General features: G+C 35.7%; 1 protein-coding gene across 2 annotated transcripts; it reads left to right on the plus strand.

The window, feature by feature from the left end:
• The first annotated feature begins 99 nt into the window (after nucleotides 1-99).
• Nucleotides 100-4,294, plus strand: LOC132645658 (uncharacterized). Of its 2 annotated transcripts, none has more exons than XM_060362766.1 (8): nucleotides 100-455; nucleotides 1,117-1,923; nucleotides 2,000-2,167; nucleotides 2,254-2,680; nucleotides 2,768-3,286; nucleotides 3,381-3,479; nucleotides 3,608-3,706; nucleotides 3,956-4,294. In XM_060362766.1, the coding sequence occupies exons 4-7, from the start codon at nucleotides 2,495-2,497 to the stop codon at nucleotides 3,674-3,676; spliced, it is 873 nt and encodes a 290-aa protein (XP_060218749.1). In that variant the 5' UTR covers nucleotides 100-455; nucleotides 1,117-1,923; nucleotides 2,000-2,167; nucleotides 2,254-2,494; the 3' UTR covers nucleotides 3,677-3,706; nucleotides 3,956-4,294. The 2 variants fall into 2 exon arrangements, with proteins under 2 accessions (XP_060218749.1, XP_060218750.1); XM_060362767.1 differs by having other exon boundaries at nucleotides 2,006-2,167.
• The last annotated feature ends 11,512 nt before the right edge of the window (nucleotides 4,295-15,806 follow it).

Below are 15,806 nucleotides of genomic sequence, written 5' to 3' on the forward strand. Positions count from 1 at the left end.
AAATTGGCCAACTTATTCGAGTCCGGAACCAAAATGACTCAATAAAAAAAGAATTGAACGAAAATACCTCAGAAAAAAATGGCACAAAAGTGTCTTTAACTCAGTAAAATACTGCGTTAAAGGACTTAATTGTAACGGCACGGTTAAGTCCTTTAACGCAGTATTTTACTACGCTAAAGGATATTACCTCTCTCCTTTAAAGACCCCGACAAAAACCCATTGGGTTCCACTACTGGTCCCTCCCAAAAGTTTTAAAAAAAAAAAAAAAAAAACGCCATTGAAGGAGAAAACTAGTAGGGCCCACTTCCAAAAAACGTCGTTTTCTATTCAAATTTCGTTAGAAAAGTCTAGATTCTCGGTATATTCAAGTCAAGGAGCAAGATTCTAAGGTCGAACTTTGGAAAAAAGCGACGTACAACTCGATTAAAACAACCCTACAACAAGCTTCAATCAAGGTATTCTACTATGAACTTTTTAATTATTTTGTTAAATATATTATAATCCGAAGCATGTTTAGCATTTCATAGTCTCGGATTTTGGAAAATCATTGTTATTTTTGCATTTGTTGGTTGTTGGGATGCCCCTTTTTTGGACTTTTTTTTTTGTTAATTTATTATTTGTTAATTGATTATGTTAATTTGTTAATTGATTATGAATTGTTAATTTTTTAATTATTTATGAATTGTAATTTGTTAATTGTTTATGAATTGTTTAATTAGAAAAAATATAATAATCTACTTTTATTTGTTAATTATGTCATTGTTAATTTATTAGTTGTTAATTGTTGATTATGAATTGTTATTTTGTTAATTGTTTATCAATTATTGATTTTTTAATTCTTTATTAATTGTTTATTAGAGAAAATATAGTAATCTCCTAATATTTGTTAATTACGGCATTGTTAATTTATTTATTTGTGAAATTGTTTATCCCATGTTAATAGTTAAATAAATTAGTTCGTTATTTCTTTAATTGTAGTTAGGAGAATAATTGTATTTAGATATAATTATTCACAAAATATAATACAACATAATTCGCATATTCATTATAAATGATTAATTAGTTAATATAATTTCACTTTAATTTCAAGAATAATGAATAATTTAGTTTCTACAGACACGACTCTTTCATGGATCCGAATGTTCACCCGGGGCCCGCTGTTCACCCTGAGCCCGATGATAGATCAGTACTTTCTTTGCAAGACAATCATAGGTCAAAGTTATTATGGATTGGTGCTATAGGGATAGCGAGTAGGCTCTGTCCCCGTAGGCTGCAGAGAGCGTTGACTCTTTTACACGAGCGCCCCCACACCCCCGCATCTTAGAGATATTGTTTCAGGGTGGTATATATCGTTGCGTGTCCGTTGGTCGGGTGCAGCATAATTGGGCGCTCATTGCGGCAATGGTTGAGCAGTGGAGGCCAGAGCCACATACCTCCCATCTACGCACTGGTGAGACCACGATTACACTTCAGGATGAAGAGGTCTTGTTTGGATTGCGGGTAAATGGAGAGCCATTATACAGTTGGTACGAGCCTCCTCCTGGTAGGACATGGGTGTCGGAATTGTCTAGGCTCACCTATTTCATGCCTAGTGCTGCGGCCCAGGTCTCGGGATTGAGTCGGGTGCAGAATAGTGCACTCTGCACTTATTTGCTCGCAAAGCCTCCTATTGACGACGACACTTCTCAGGACGCTGCTGATCGTCATGCCCGTTTGTATCTACTCATTATATTCGGGGGCATCTTGTTCCCAAACACATTGGGTGCCTATGTCAGCTTACGATATTTGATCTTTTTGAAGCATCTGGACTGCTTGGGAGACTACAGCTGGGGCGGTGCTATTTTGGCGTACCTCTACCGATGCCTATGTCGAGCATCTATTGGCTGTATCAGCGATGTGTGTGGATTTTTTGCTCTTCTCTAGGTAATATTTTAAGTGTGTATTCCTTTAATGTAAACAAACCTTTTGAAACGACGACTTTTTCTAATATCGCTTTCAGTTATAGGCGTGGGAGAGGTTGCTGCCTTTTCAGCCCGTACTTAGGCATCACCTCTGTATTGACATGCCCTGCGCGAGGAGGTGGACGGCAGGGTTTGACCGGGATGTGGATATGCACCACATTATTCTTCCATTCTGGGACCAGCTTGATCAGATGACAGACGATGCGGTAAAACTATTTAACTTTACACTATTAATTTAATTAAACATCTTCTCTACTTGGTGATCACTAATTTGTATCTATATTTTATGCAGCTATTTATATAGACGCCGTACGTTGCTATTTTGGATGGGTTACCGGCCTTTTGCAGGGTTGGTCAGGCCGTGTGGAGGTCACGTGTCCATTGATACACCTAGACATCGTTGAGGACCACATGCCCGAGCCCATCTTACAACAGTTTGAGCATACACAGAATATACCCCCAACGCTCGTCATGAGCTCCGACACTACCGGCGGGATGATTGAGCGGCCATCGATGATGCATTTTTGGTTTTCATGGGTGTCCAACTCCAGCATTGGCAGGAGAGGTTGGGGACTTTAGCGGTGGTCGGTCATGCGACGCCCATCATGGATTACCTGCACTGGTATCATGGGATCACACGCCGATTGATTGAAAACCCAACTTTGCATCTCGCAAGGGATGTAGGATACGCAGCACTCGCGGGGCAGTACGAGGCATTGGTAATTTTATCGCATTTAGATTTATTTAATTGTATTAATTATTATGTTTTAAAAATAACTATGTTTTACTGTTGAACACAAATGCAGCTGGTGGCTGTACATCGATTATACATATTGGGGTTAAAGCATATGTCTAACCCTGGGGTTGCGGGGTTTGCTGCGGAGATGGTACGGATATCTGAGGGCGGTATCCGGCAGGCAGGAGAGGTTAGGCGCATGGATGATCCTGTTCTAGAGGGTGAGTATCAGGCGGCGCGAGGAGGAAGACGTGGTGCTGCCAGAGGACGCAGTGCTGCTAAAAGACCTGGTCGTGGAGAACACCATCTGGTAGATGAGGTCGCTCCCATTCCAGAGGTCGTTCCCATTCTAGTCCTTCCGCAGCCGTTCCAGGCCAGTGGCAGCTCAGTTGGACCGTCACCTATGTTTACGTCGGCGCGCTTACTTGCGAAGATACCTGGATCTTCATCTCAGCCAAGCCAGAATGCGTACACAAAGGAACGTGATGACATCGATTGGGCGGCGTTTCGCGCATCATTAGATGATGAGTGGCCAGTGAGAAATTTAGACGGTCCCAGTATTCTTGATTTTGATGGCTTTTTAATCCCGGTTAGTATTTGAAATACTTATTTGATTATTTAAAGTACTTATTTTAAATATATATGTTACTTATTATTTCATATTTTTTTATATAATATATTAGGATTCGGTGCCAGTGGATCCACCAGAGCAACCCACTCAGGCATTTTCTCGTATGTCTGCTGAGCCAGAGGTGTCTTCTCATGAGACTGTCAAGCCACAGGTAAGATTTTTAGTAAAAATTCATTTTATTCAATGTAAGGTGAATATTTAAAATACTTATTTGATTATTTAAGGTACTTATTTTAAATATATATGTTACTTATTATTTTGTAATTTTTCATATTTTAGGATTCGGCGTCAGTGGGTCCACCTGTGCGATCCACTCAGGCGTTTTCTCATGGGCTTGCAGAGCCATAAGTATCTTCTCATGAGACTGTCGAGCCACATGTAAGATTTTTAGTAAAAAATAATTTTATTCAACATAAGGTGAATATTACTTTAATTTTTTTAACCTTTATTTGGACCTCGAACGACATCTCATCCATGAGACTACTTCATATTCTGCACCAGACCCATCTTAGGAGCCCACTCATGAGCCTACTCAGACACCCGTCGATACACAAGTTTGATTATTTAACAAACGTTAATATATTCAATATAAATAAGAATTGATACTAATTTTTATATATTTTTCAGATTCATCCTTCGGCGACTGCGGTGGCATCTCCCGACAAGGATGAGATCTCATTTCCAAAACCAGCTCAGCCTAAGATTCCGAGCGTACCAACGGGACTAGATCCCAAGAAGAAGTACGTTATCCCGAAGGGCACAAGAGCGAGGGATGATCATGGCTTAGAGCACCCTTTTATTAAGAGGAAAAAAAAGGGATGGAGACGATGACGAGAGCAGTGGGGATGGTATGAGCCTTAGGCCTAAGGATAGTCTCAAGCATAGCACATGTGGGACCCATCCATGATACACATGTACAGTTTAAGTAAATATTATATATTTTTTGCGAATCTATTTATATTTATAAATATTATCTTAGTCTTTATTATCGTTTATAGTGTCACGTCCTAAATTGATAATAAAAAAAATGACATATTCGAAATAAAATTACGCATTAATTTAAAAATAACACGAAACCCTAAAACATAAATAACTTAAAGCTAATGACAACAAGTCTTCAAACAAAAATGCACTTCGAGCACTTTTCAACCACTAAAACGGCAGTCTGAAGTTTTGTATATCCTTGATGTATTGAGCCTACCTTATTAATCACAACAAAATAAGTAGGATTTTATATAAAATATTGAAGTTCCGGAGTCTCGAAGCATGATTAATATATGGCTAAAATACGTAAAAAGGTTTGAAAATGTAAAAGAAAGAGAGTTTAACCAAAACAAATAAATCCTATAGCGCAGTATTTTACTGCGCTAAATGTGAGAGATAATATCCTTTAGCGCAGTAAAATATTGCGTTAAAGGTACTTTTATGACATTTTTTTATGGGATATTTTGGTTCAAGTCTTTTTTTATTGAGTCATTTTGGTTCCGGACTCAATTTATTCAACTCTTTTCTATTTCCATCTATCCCAAGAAGGCTTGCATTAGTACTATATTTATTTATTTTTGTACCAAAAAGAATTAGTAGTGCTATTTTCTTCTAATGTTTTCTTAAATATATTCATTTTATATCAAAATAATAACATAAGTTGTCATCTAGATTTACACTGAACTATGTCTACTTTATATATGATTTTTGTTTTTGCTTTCTTTATTCTCGTCCTCATTGGTTCTACACACCTGGATCTGGTCATCATAATAAGTCGTTGCTTCTTTAAATTCCCTTCCATAATTGAGATTGGTCGCTTTTGACCATAAAAGTTAATACTCTCTCAAATAAATAGAGGTCAAGAGTAGGGTTGATTAGTTAGAAAGTAACTGTGTTTATTTTACTTCCTAAAACCATACAGATTCCGGCTCAATATAGAGCTACTTTGCATATTATCTTCTAATTATTCTTTAAAAGATGAAAAATGATCAATATAATCCTTAACAATTTTACTAGAAAATAAATTTGACATAAAATTTAAAATAAACCGTAATGATACAATATTTTGAAATTGTATAACCTTGAAAGGATCATTTGATTCGCAGACTAAATTATCCTAAAATTATAATCATTGGACTAATTTATCCCACCAGGGAGGTGAGACAAAATAATCTCAAATAGTCAAATTTAATGGAATAAGATGAGATTTCCGTCGTAAAAATAAATTAATATTTTTCGGAAATTCTTGATAAGAAAGAAGGGGATGTATTTTGTTTTTTTCTATTTTAATAAAAGGGCAGAACTAAGTTAATATGTTTGGTTGACGGTATAAATTTATCTGAAGACCGTCAACCAAATACAATATAATTTAATTTCACACTTAATCATGAAATATATCACCTTATCTAGGAGCCCGGAACTTTTGTAACCCAAAAATAAAATTTTGGAACCAAAATAACCCATTTAAAAAAAAACCAAAATAGGCTTCACGCACAGAATCTATGCGTAAAAAGACCAAAGTGTACATTTACACTTAAGTACTTTTACGCACAGATTCTGAGCGTAAAAGCCCTGAAATAAAAACGTCCCCTTCCTTCTTCCCCACCACTGGCCCCCCAATTCAAAAAAGAAAAAGAAAATCAGCCATTAAAGATCGCTTTCCGAGGTCCCACACGATCAAAAACATCGTTTTCTTGTTGATTTCCAACCCGAAAGTCAATATTTTTGGTATATTGAAGTCTAGGAACAAGTTTCTTCGCAATAAAACGGTGTATAATTCAATTCAAAAACTCAAAATCAAAGCTTCAATCTAGGTATTTTACAACGATTTCTCTATTACATTATTAACCTACGCATTATTATTGTGTATTATTTGCGGATATTTACAAAAAAAAACTTTTACGCACTTTTTTTGTCCGCAAAATGGGGGGCTGTTCCCACTGCCATGGACAGCCCGTTTTTTCGGTTTTTTTTTTTTTTTTAAATTTTTAAATTTTTTAATTGTTTATTAATTGTTTATTTAGTATTTGTTAATTGTTAGATTAACGTGTTAAGTATTTTTTAATTGTTAAATTAGTTATTTCAATTGTTAGACTAGCTAATTATTTATTTAGTTTTTGTTAAGCCAATTGTTTATTTGTTAATAATTTGTTAATTGTTTGATTAGTTAGTTAATTGTTTATTTATTAATTATATGCTAATTGTTTGCTAGCTAATTGTTAATTTTTTGATTTGTTAATTATTAATCTTTATATCTTTAATTGTTAATTTATTTATTTGCTAATTATAAATTTAAAATCCTTAGTTTAGGATTCAATCCTTTGTATAATTTCTCGATAAAAGATTACATAACTAATACTACGCATTAGAGATTAATTAAAAAAATAATGATTAATTTAAAATGCATAAAAAATATACCACTTTAATCCTTACTTCATGTATTAATGATTAATTTAAAATGCCTAAAATAGATAGGACACCTCCATGGAGCCGGGGCCCTTCGACAACAGACGGGTACTTTATCTACAGCATGAGCATAGGTCCCAGTATGTATGGGATGCACCGGTATCCTATAGTAGAGTGTGTTATACCCCATTTTAACCGGAGTTAAAGTAGAGTACAACATATTGGAGATTCCTAAATTGCTTTGTTTTATGGAGTCGCCACCTAATTAATTTAACGGTGAATTAGGACACCTAATTTATTAACTAAGGTAAAACTAACTAAACCTCTGTTAATAGTCTGCTTAACCAGTGTGATTCTAGGTAAGGGTTCTATATTATCCTAAAGGGAAGGTGTTAGGCATCCTTTAGAATCCGTTAACTACGGTTATCCGGCCAAACTTAGGTTAATTAATTAATGCTAAATAAGATGCCTGAAATTTTAAGAACAGGGGCTAGGAAATGTAGCTAAGGTTTTTAAGAAAAATATAAAAATGTTACTTAAGATAGGATTTAGAGAAAATATAATAATTTACATAAAAGAGGATTTTAAATGCCATTTAAAATAAAACTTATAAAAGTTACTAAGACTTTAAAAAATGCTATTTAGAATGAGATTTGTAGAAAATATAATAATTTGCATAAAAGAAAACTTCAAATGCCATTTAAAATAAACTTATAAATGTTGCAAAGACTTTAGATAATAATGCTTTTTAAAATAAAATTTGCATAAAATATATAAGTAGAATAAAACGCGGGTTTGTGCAGTGTTTTAATAAATACTTGAAACAACTCAAATGGTGAGATATTGTTTTATCCTTTTATTAACTATGCTTAAAATATGCGTAATTGACTCAAAACTTAAAGAGTTATTTATAAAATATATTTGAGCTTATATTTGCGTATTAGTGAAATTCCTAAGATAGTAAGAATAAAAATGATTCCTTTAACCCAAAATATGTAGGCATGCGATTTTGCAAATCCATTATTCCCAATAAAAATAAATAGTAGACATTATAAATAATTTTAACATAAAAGGAAGAGAATAAAATTTATGGAATTAATTATTAGTCTTCCTTAAACTAACTACCCGTTTTAAAACTAAACCTACTAATTCATTAGCATTCATCTAAGTTAACAAAACAAAATGTTAGTCATGCAATACAAATTAAATGCTTAAAAGAATAAAATAGAGGAATAAATCAAATTGAATGGGTTGAGTCCATTCTTTGGACTGCTGCAATCGGGGCTGCTGTTGGGCTTTGGCCCAATAATAATTTATGGGCTGCTACGGACTGTTGCCGCTGTTATGGGCCTTGGCCCAGAATTTTTGCACAGCTGATGGAGGGTTGACTCGGTAAGAATATTCCGTTGGGTTTTTGCCCAACGTCGAATGTGGAAGAATAATGAGTCCCTCGGACTCGTATGCGATGGTCATGCATAGAAAAAAAAACGAAGAAAACAATTAGTATACGATCGATGAATAATATTAAACATATTGCAACAATCCATTAACTACTTAGTATCTTAATTCAAGCAATAGACTGTCTTACGCTAGCAAAAACCTTGAACCCTCCCAAACAATTTTCAGAAACGTAAACCACTAACTTCTGAGTCCAAGAATTCACTTTGATTAAAAACTTCAAACTCCACCAAAGGAAAACAAATCTGACCGATCTATACTACAAGAAATACTAAAAAAGAAACAAACCCTTTTCTAAAAAAAATGAAAGACTCGATCTTTTAAAGCCCAAAGAAAAATAAAGGCAAGAAGGTTCAAAGGAAATGACAAGATAGCTACAGAGATAAACTTATAGTTGCAGCTAAATATATAGTATATAAACTTTCCAGAAGACCCTTATAAAGCTTCGAATTTTACTCTCTTTTTTAGTGTAGCAGTTTCAAATGGAGCAACAACATTCTAAATTTAAACTAGGCAGAGATCCACAACACAACAGTCGTGAAATTTCATACAGCATGTTAATGGGATGAAATAGACTTCAATTTAGGCCAAGTATTAGTGTAAAAAAAAACAAGAGATTGAATTGTATAAAAAGAAGCTCTGATTTCTCATGCCATCATCCCAAACTTTCCTAACTTTACGTCTAACTAATCAAACCTTCTACCATATAATCATATAATCCGGGAATCAACTTGGACTGGAAACCCAACAGAAAGAAACAAGAAGAAATAAACTGGCTTAAACACTTAAGACAACAATACCTTAGCTGCAACAGCGTATTTGCAAAGTGTACTGACAGTACACAAATGCCTAGACAAAGCAAGTATCCCAAATATCCTAAAAGGGAAGGTATATAGCTAAAGCAGTAGAGATTGACCAAGAATACCAATGTAGTTCATCACATTTTTTTTTACCAAGACAATGCATACACAGCAATCCTAGGTAGACATATCCCACTATACCTCAATAAACAATAAACAGACTCAATCTGTCCTTAGTTCAAAAGATTTGAAATCGATTCTATACTCAAAAGAGAACAGGCCAGAAACTCTATCTAAACCAATTTGTTAAATTCAATCATCCATAGTCAAGAAGAGCCATGTAAGAGATTTTGTTTCATAAGAGAGAGTAATTCATGACTAATTAGTAAGAAGATGTGATTTCAAATTAGGAGCACAAGCACACATTGTAGGAGATCTATTCATATTCATCTAAATCAACCTCTAAACTACCTTATCTCTTTTAAACAATGCCTAGGATTAGATTTTACTGCATTGGTCAAGCTTAATATTGTAACTAACAACTAATGTGATTTTAAGGAAGGAGGGAAAAGGAAAAACATGAGACTTTAAAAATACTTCTATCTCATCATTTCCCAGCAAACATAGGAATACTAGAATCATATGAACAAGCAAACTAAAAGGAGGTTCGAACAACCTATTTTTCTTAAATGTATTTTAATGCAACATTCACCTTGTTCTTACTGTTTTACCTTACATAGACCACAAGTTTAAGCACAGAACTGATAAAAGCAGCTCTTTTAGCAAATGGGAACCACCATGAACAAACACCAAATCATAAGCTAACTCAACTAACATAAATATACTTAGATTAGGTAAAACTCTAAATAACAAAGAAAATGAATAAAGAGTATATGCAGATCTATTTGTAGACTGCTGGTGTGAAATTCCCATTAACAGCTAATCAGTTTAACCACATTTTGCAACCTATATCTTACTTGAGTAAAGCATCACACTCTTATTCATCCATATATTAAATGACATACTCCTTTCAAGCCAACCTTTCAATACTTGTCTAACTTTAGACTACCCTTAATTCCATGTTTCGTCATCAGTTCCTAGTTTAACAGACACAAACAGAAGCAAGCAAGCATACAATTAATGAAAGCAAGCATGCAGAGTCACATACAGGGTCACACAGCACATGTCTAACAGATTCTATCAACAGGGGACTTATTTGTTATGGTTTTAGGGCAGGGATTACTGTATGTTAATTAAGGATTATCAATCATACTATTTGATTAAACAAACCAATACACAGATGCAGATTTATACTAAGGTAATCTTCAGATAATGCAAACATGAACAAACATCAAGATTAAGGCTAACTGAAACATAGTCATATATTTGTTCCACTTTACCAAACAGTGTTAAACCAATACTGAAATTATAGATTGCATTTTTTGAACCTCATTCAACATTTTCGAATGCCAGGAATATCTTCAGCTAAACACAATAAACACAACAGAGACTAGGTTAACAACTAATTCATATGAACGTGTTTAGACAGGAATCGAACTCATATAAACGTGCTTAACTAGTAAATGGCGTAACTAAGCAAGGAATGGCAATTACCAACAAAAAAAAATCTTAACTTAATGATTAACATGAATATACTAACAATTTAACGTATAGGCAGAAAATAAGCAAGCAATGCTGAAAATAACTTAAAGGGAATAGGATTACCTTCTTCGGGTGCAGCGAAGTGAGGCGAAGGTTTCGATCTAACCTCGAACACTTCAAATTCTCCGAGTTAATGTCCACTCGGATTCGAAGCAGCGAAAAATAAGAATGAAAACATGTAATATTTTTTAAATCGATATTTGAACTATATTGCGACTGCTAAAAATTATTTTGTATGGATTTTTGGGGTTTTCTCAAAACTCATTCGAAAAGATTTCGTTTTTTTTTTCGATCTGATTTTCAGGGATCCTTAGGTTCCAAAGCTCGTTTTTGCAAGGCAATTTTGGGGGTTCTGAAAACTTCCCTTTTTTTATCCGATCTCCCCCTTTTTCTGATTTGGAAACCATTATTTATAATGTTGATTTTGGATTTGAGCTAGGGTTTTCATTCGAAAGGAAGAGAGAGAGGAACAGGGAACAGGGCTAGGTGGGGGAAGCGGAGAACAGGGGGTAGTGGAGGAAGCGGAGAAAAAGGAGGAAAGGAAGTGGAGAGGGGAGCGGGAAAGGGAGAAGGGAGCGGCGGGCGATGTGAAGATGAGGGAAAATGAGAAGGGGAAACCCTAAAGGTTTTCCCTTAAACAGATTGGGCCGGACCCGGTCCTTTTGGACTGGGTCCATTTTTTGGACTGGGTATTAAATAATGGGCTAATAAATTAAAACATGAACTGGTCTAAAAATTTGGGTCGAAAATATAGGTTGGTCAAAAAATATTTATGAGTTGATTGGACTTCGATTTGGAATCCGATAAATCAAAAATACGGACTGAGTGCAAGAAATGGTTCGACTTCTAAAATTTGAAATAAAGACCCATATTAATTAGTAATATACTGAGCATGACAAAATATTGCCTAATACAAATGTGTAATTATTAGGACTCGGGTAATAAAATTATATGATGCTATAATAGCCGTGCAATAATATTTTAACAATAAATAAATGCTGTCATTTAATTGCGCAAAATAAATGCGATACGTATGCAGAAATTGGTAAACAAATGCTGAAGCATAAAACATTATAATAATACTAATAATAAAATGAAAGTAACGAATAGCGGTGATAGTAATGCTAATAATAATAATTAGTAGTAATAATAATGGTAATAATAATAATAGTAATAATAATAATAATAAATTAATAATAATAATAATAAATTAATAATAGTGATAATGATAATGATAATAATAAATTAATAATAATAATAATAATGATAATTAATAATGATAATAACAGTAGTGGTGACGACAGCAAAGATAATGACGGAATAATGAAATGTCGGTATAAATAAAGGCTAATAATTATAGTAAACATAAACATATATTAATTTTTCAAAATATTAGAAGCGTAAATAGGTATTTCGGAGGAGAGGCGGGACAAAATTGGGTGTCAACAGAGTGGTCCGTACCCGTTCGGGGGAGTCAGCATGGGATATTCTAGAGGCTATTCCCCCACATCCTCGTGTCATAGATATACTACGTCGGGGCGGTATCTACTGGTGCATCGAGGTTGGTCGGTTTGTGCACGATAGGGCTCTAGTGACGGCCATGATTGAGCGCTGGCGACCGGAGACCCATACATTTCATCTCCGCACTGGCGAGGCTTCCATCACCCTGCAGGATGTCGAGGTGATTTATGCTCTACAGATTGATGGACAGGCATTGTATAGAGTAGAGCCTCCGCAGCTACCGTATCGCCAGGAGTTGACTAGGCTCACTGGTTTCGTGCCTCAGCAGAGGGATATACGTGGATAGAGTCGGTTGTTGCAGTCCTCCCTCCATGCTCACTTGCGCCTCGTAAATTTACAGCATCCGATTAACGAGGCGACGCCTCTGACTGATGTTGACCGACGTGCTCGCTTATATCTTCTCATCATATTCGGGGGCATCATGTTCTCGAACACGTCAGGTGCGGATATGAGCATGAGGTATCTGCTCTATATTGAGGATCTAGACCAGCTAGGATGTTACAGTTGGGGCGCCGCTGTCCTGACTTACATGTACAGAGGATTTGATCGAGCCTCTATGGGCGAGAGGCTTGAGGTCGCTGCATTTAACCCTCTTCTTCAGGTAATATATTTAAGTGTGTGTAATAAAACACTAAATATATTTTTTCAAAATGACGACTGATAAATAATTTTTTTGATGACTATGACAAATATGGGTGTGGACTAGGTTGAGACCTTCTCAGCCCATAGTTGCTCACCCTCCCGATGACTATGTTGATGAGGATATGCCATACGCGCGGAGATGGTCGCGAGGCTGTACCAGAGCTGTGGAGACGCACCATGTCTGTTATATCCCGTATTTTCGAACGATGGATTATTCATAAGCTGAGGTGGGGTCCACATGTCGAGATTTTTTTAGGACATATGACAAGTTATATGAATAATATATACGAAGTTAAACACAACCCAAGAAGGACCCTTGAGCCAAATCAAAGTGAAAGCCCTCCAAAATAATATTTTTAAGATACGTTTTCGGGTGATTTGATTTCGGGAGGTCATAACCCTATCAGCCTTTGGGAATTTGGGAAAACTCCCAGAATGAAAGTTTTAGATAATTGAAATAGCTTTCCAACCATAGGTCTTGGGTCTTCATGTGACATTGGGATAAGGAGATATGGACATTTTAAGGCAGAAAGGTCAAGCTGGGCAATGAATTCGGCCCAACCCGATTCCAAGTCGGGTCAGGCCCATTTTCTTTGCCATTTAATGAAAAAATTCGGCCTTCTCCTTCATTTTCAGACCTCAACAAACCCAGAAAATTTCAGAGATAGAGAGAGAGGAGAGGTAGAGAAAGAAACCAAATTTTGATCACAATCTAAGTCCCGAATCGCGAAGCTCATGAAGAGAAAAGTGTTGTACGTCGCGTTGCCTTCAATTTGAGCTAAAAATCAGCCAAGAAGGAGAGGGTGGAAGTGGTTGCTGCATACTTAAGGTAAGATTAAGGTCTATTTTTCATGGTTAACAAGTTTATTTAGAGTTTTAACGGATTAGAACGGAGAAAATAGCATTATAAACTCGTTTGTTGTTTTGTTGGGATTTATGGATTAAGGGGTTGTTTTAGGTGGATTAAATGGATGAAATTAGCTGAGTTATGATGTATAATAATTGTTGATATTGTTGTTGATAAGTTGTTGTTCTTGAATTGGGAGAATAAAGTGTATAAAAATATTGTATACAAAGCGTATACCGAGCTGTTTTGTGCCGATATTTGGGGCTGTTTTATGTAATTTTCGTGGCTGTTTTGTGACAATATTTTGGGGCTGTTTTATGTAATTTTCGTGGCTGTTTTGTGACAATATTTTGGGGCTGTTTTATGTAATTTTCGTGGCTATTTTGTGACTATATTTTGGAACTGTTTGGTGTAATATTTGTGGCTGTTTTGTGATGATATTTTGGGGACTGTTTTATGGTCGTTATGGACTATTTTGTGGGCTGGAATATCGGGGGATTGGCTGTAGTTGTTGTTGTTATATTATGGATATACGGAAATAAAGAAATGTATACAAGCATTGGCATCCGAATGTATATTGGGCTGTTTTGGGAGTAATTTAAGAATGGATTAAATTCTAGTTTGATATGAAATTGTTGGTATTGTTGTTGTTGGTATTTTGATTGACGTTTGGCTAAGTTGGAATTTCGAGGATTGTTAAGTTCACAGGGGAAATGCTGCCCAATTTTCTCTAGAATTTACGACGCGTTCTTATAATCGATTAACTAATGTTAATACGAATTCTCCCGTGAAGGTAACGACGTGACATTGGGGGAGAGAAAGTGAACGATAACATAGCTAAACGACAAAGGTATGTGAGGCTAGTCCTCTCTTTCTAATGGCATGAATCCTATAACATAAATTTCTTTCCTCTTCATGAGTTCCTATTTTTTTTCCGGAAAGCTAAAAGCCTAGACCCATAAATGTCTATATAAGATAAGAGATATGATATGATGATGCCATATTGATTATGATGTTATTTATTGCTTACACTCACCTTATGTACTAATTCCTTCAAGGTGAGGCAGAATGTCAATAATTGCTCCATAATGAATCGGGGGATCATGACCTTACGTCACCCCGATAGAGTATAGTTGATCTTGAGCCTTATGCATGTACTATGATGGGATAAGCATATTATGATAAGCATATTATTACAAGTATTTTATGATGAGCATGTCATGAGCATATTACACCGCGCCTAGTTGGCCGGGCAGTCACCGCTAAGGCGGGCAGCTATACGGATACACCATGACCTTTTGGCATGGGCAGACACCACTAGTGGGCGGTATGAGATGATACCCCGGACGCGGGCTAATGTTATTGATTATCACACCGTACCTATATGGTCGGGCAGTTTATATACATATGTGTTATGCATACATGAGATGATGAGTATGGAAGTAAGTCAGCATGCAGTATGCCTCTATGATTCACAGTTAGTTACAGATTATACCTTATTTTATTAATGCCTCCCTATTTCATTGATGTATTATTATTGATTATGCCTCTCATACTCAGTACAATATTCGTACTGACGTCCGTTTTCTTGGACGTTGTGTTCATGCCCACAGGTAGACAGGGAGACGATCTTGATCCAGGTGCATAGGAGTTAGCGGCTGATTTGAGAGCACTCCATTGTTCGGAGGTGCTTATGGTTATTCTGTTGTGCATATCTATGTATATTTTGGGCATGACGGAGTCTTGTTCCGCCTATATGTATAGTACTTCAGTAGAGGCTCGTAGGTACGCAGTGTGGGTAGTATGGTCTCACAGTTTTTACATATATGCATACTACTATTTTGATAGCCTAAGGGCTTATGTTTATAAAAGTACGATTTCTAGCATGAATTGTATATGAATTCGATAAAGAAGAGTATAATGAGTATAGTGAGTAGTATAATGAGCGGTGCTCGGTGGTTAGCCCTGGGTACCCGTCACGGCCCCTAGCTGGGTCGTGACAATGTCATTCTCCCGTTTAGGGATCAGTTAAACCGCATGACGACGCCTGAGGTAAGTTTTTTTTATTTAACATTAGTTTGTTATTTTTGTTAGTCTTTTATTGTAAACTAGTTGGATTCTTTTTATAGGCTTTCATATGGACGCCGTATGATCAGAT

This window comes from Lycium barbarum, chromosome 6, assembly GCF_019175385.1.
Source record: "Lycium barbarum isolate Lr01 chromosome 6, ASM1917538v2, whole genome shotgun sequence".
NCBI lineage: Eukaryota > Viridiplantae > Streptophyta > Magnoliopsida > Solanales > Solanaceae > Lycium > Lycium barbarum.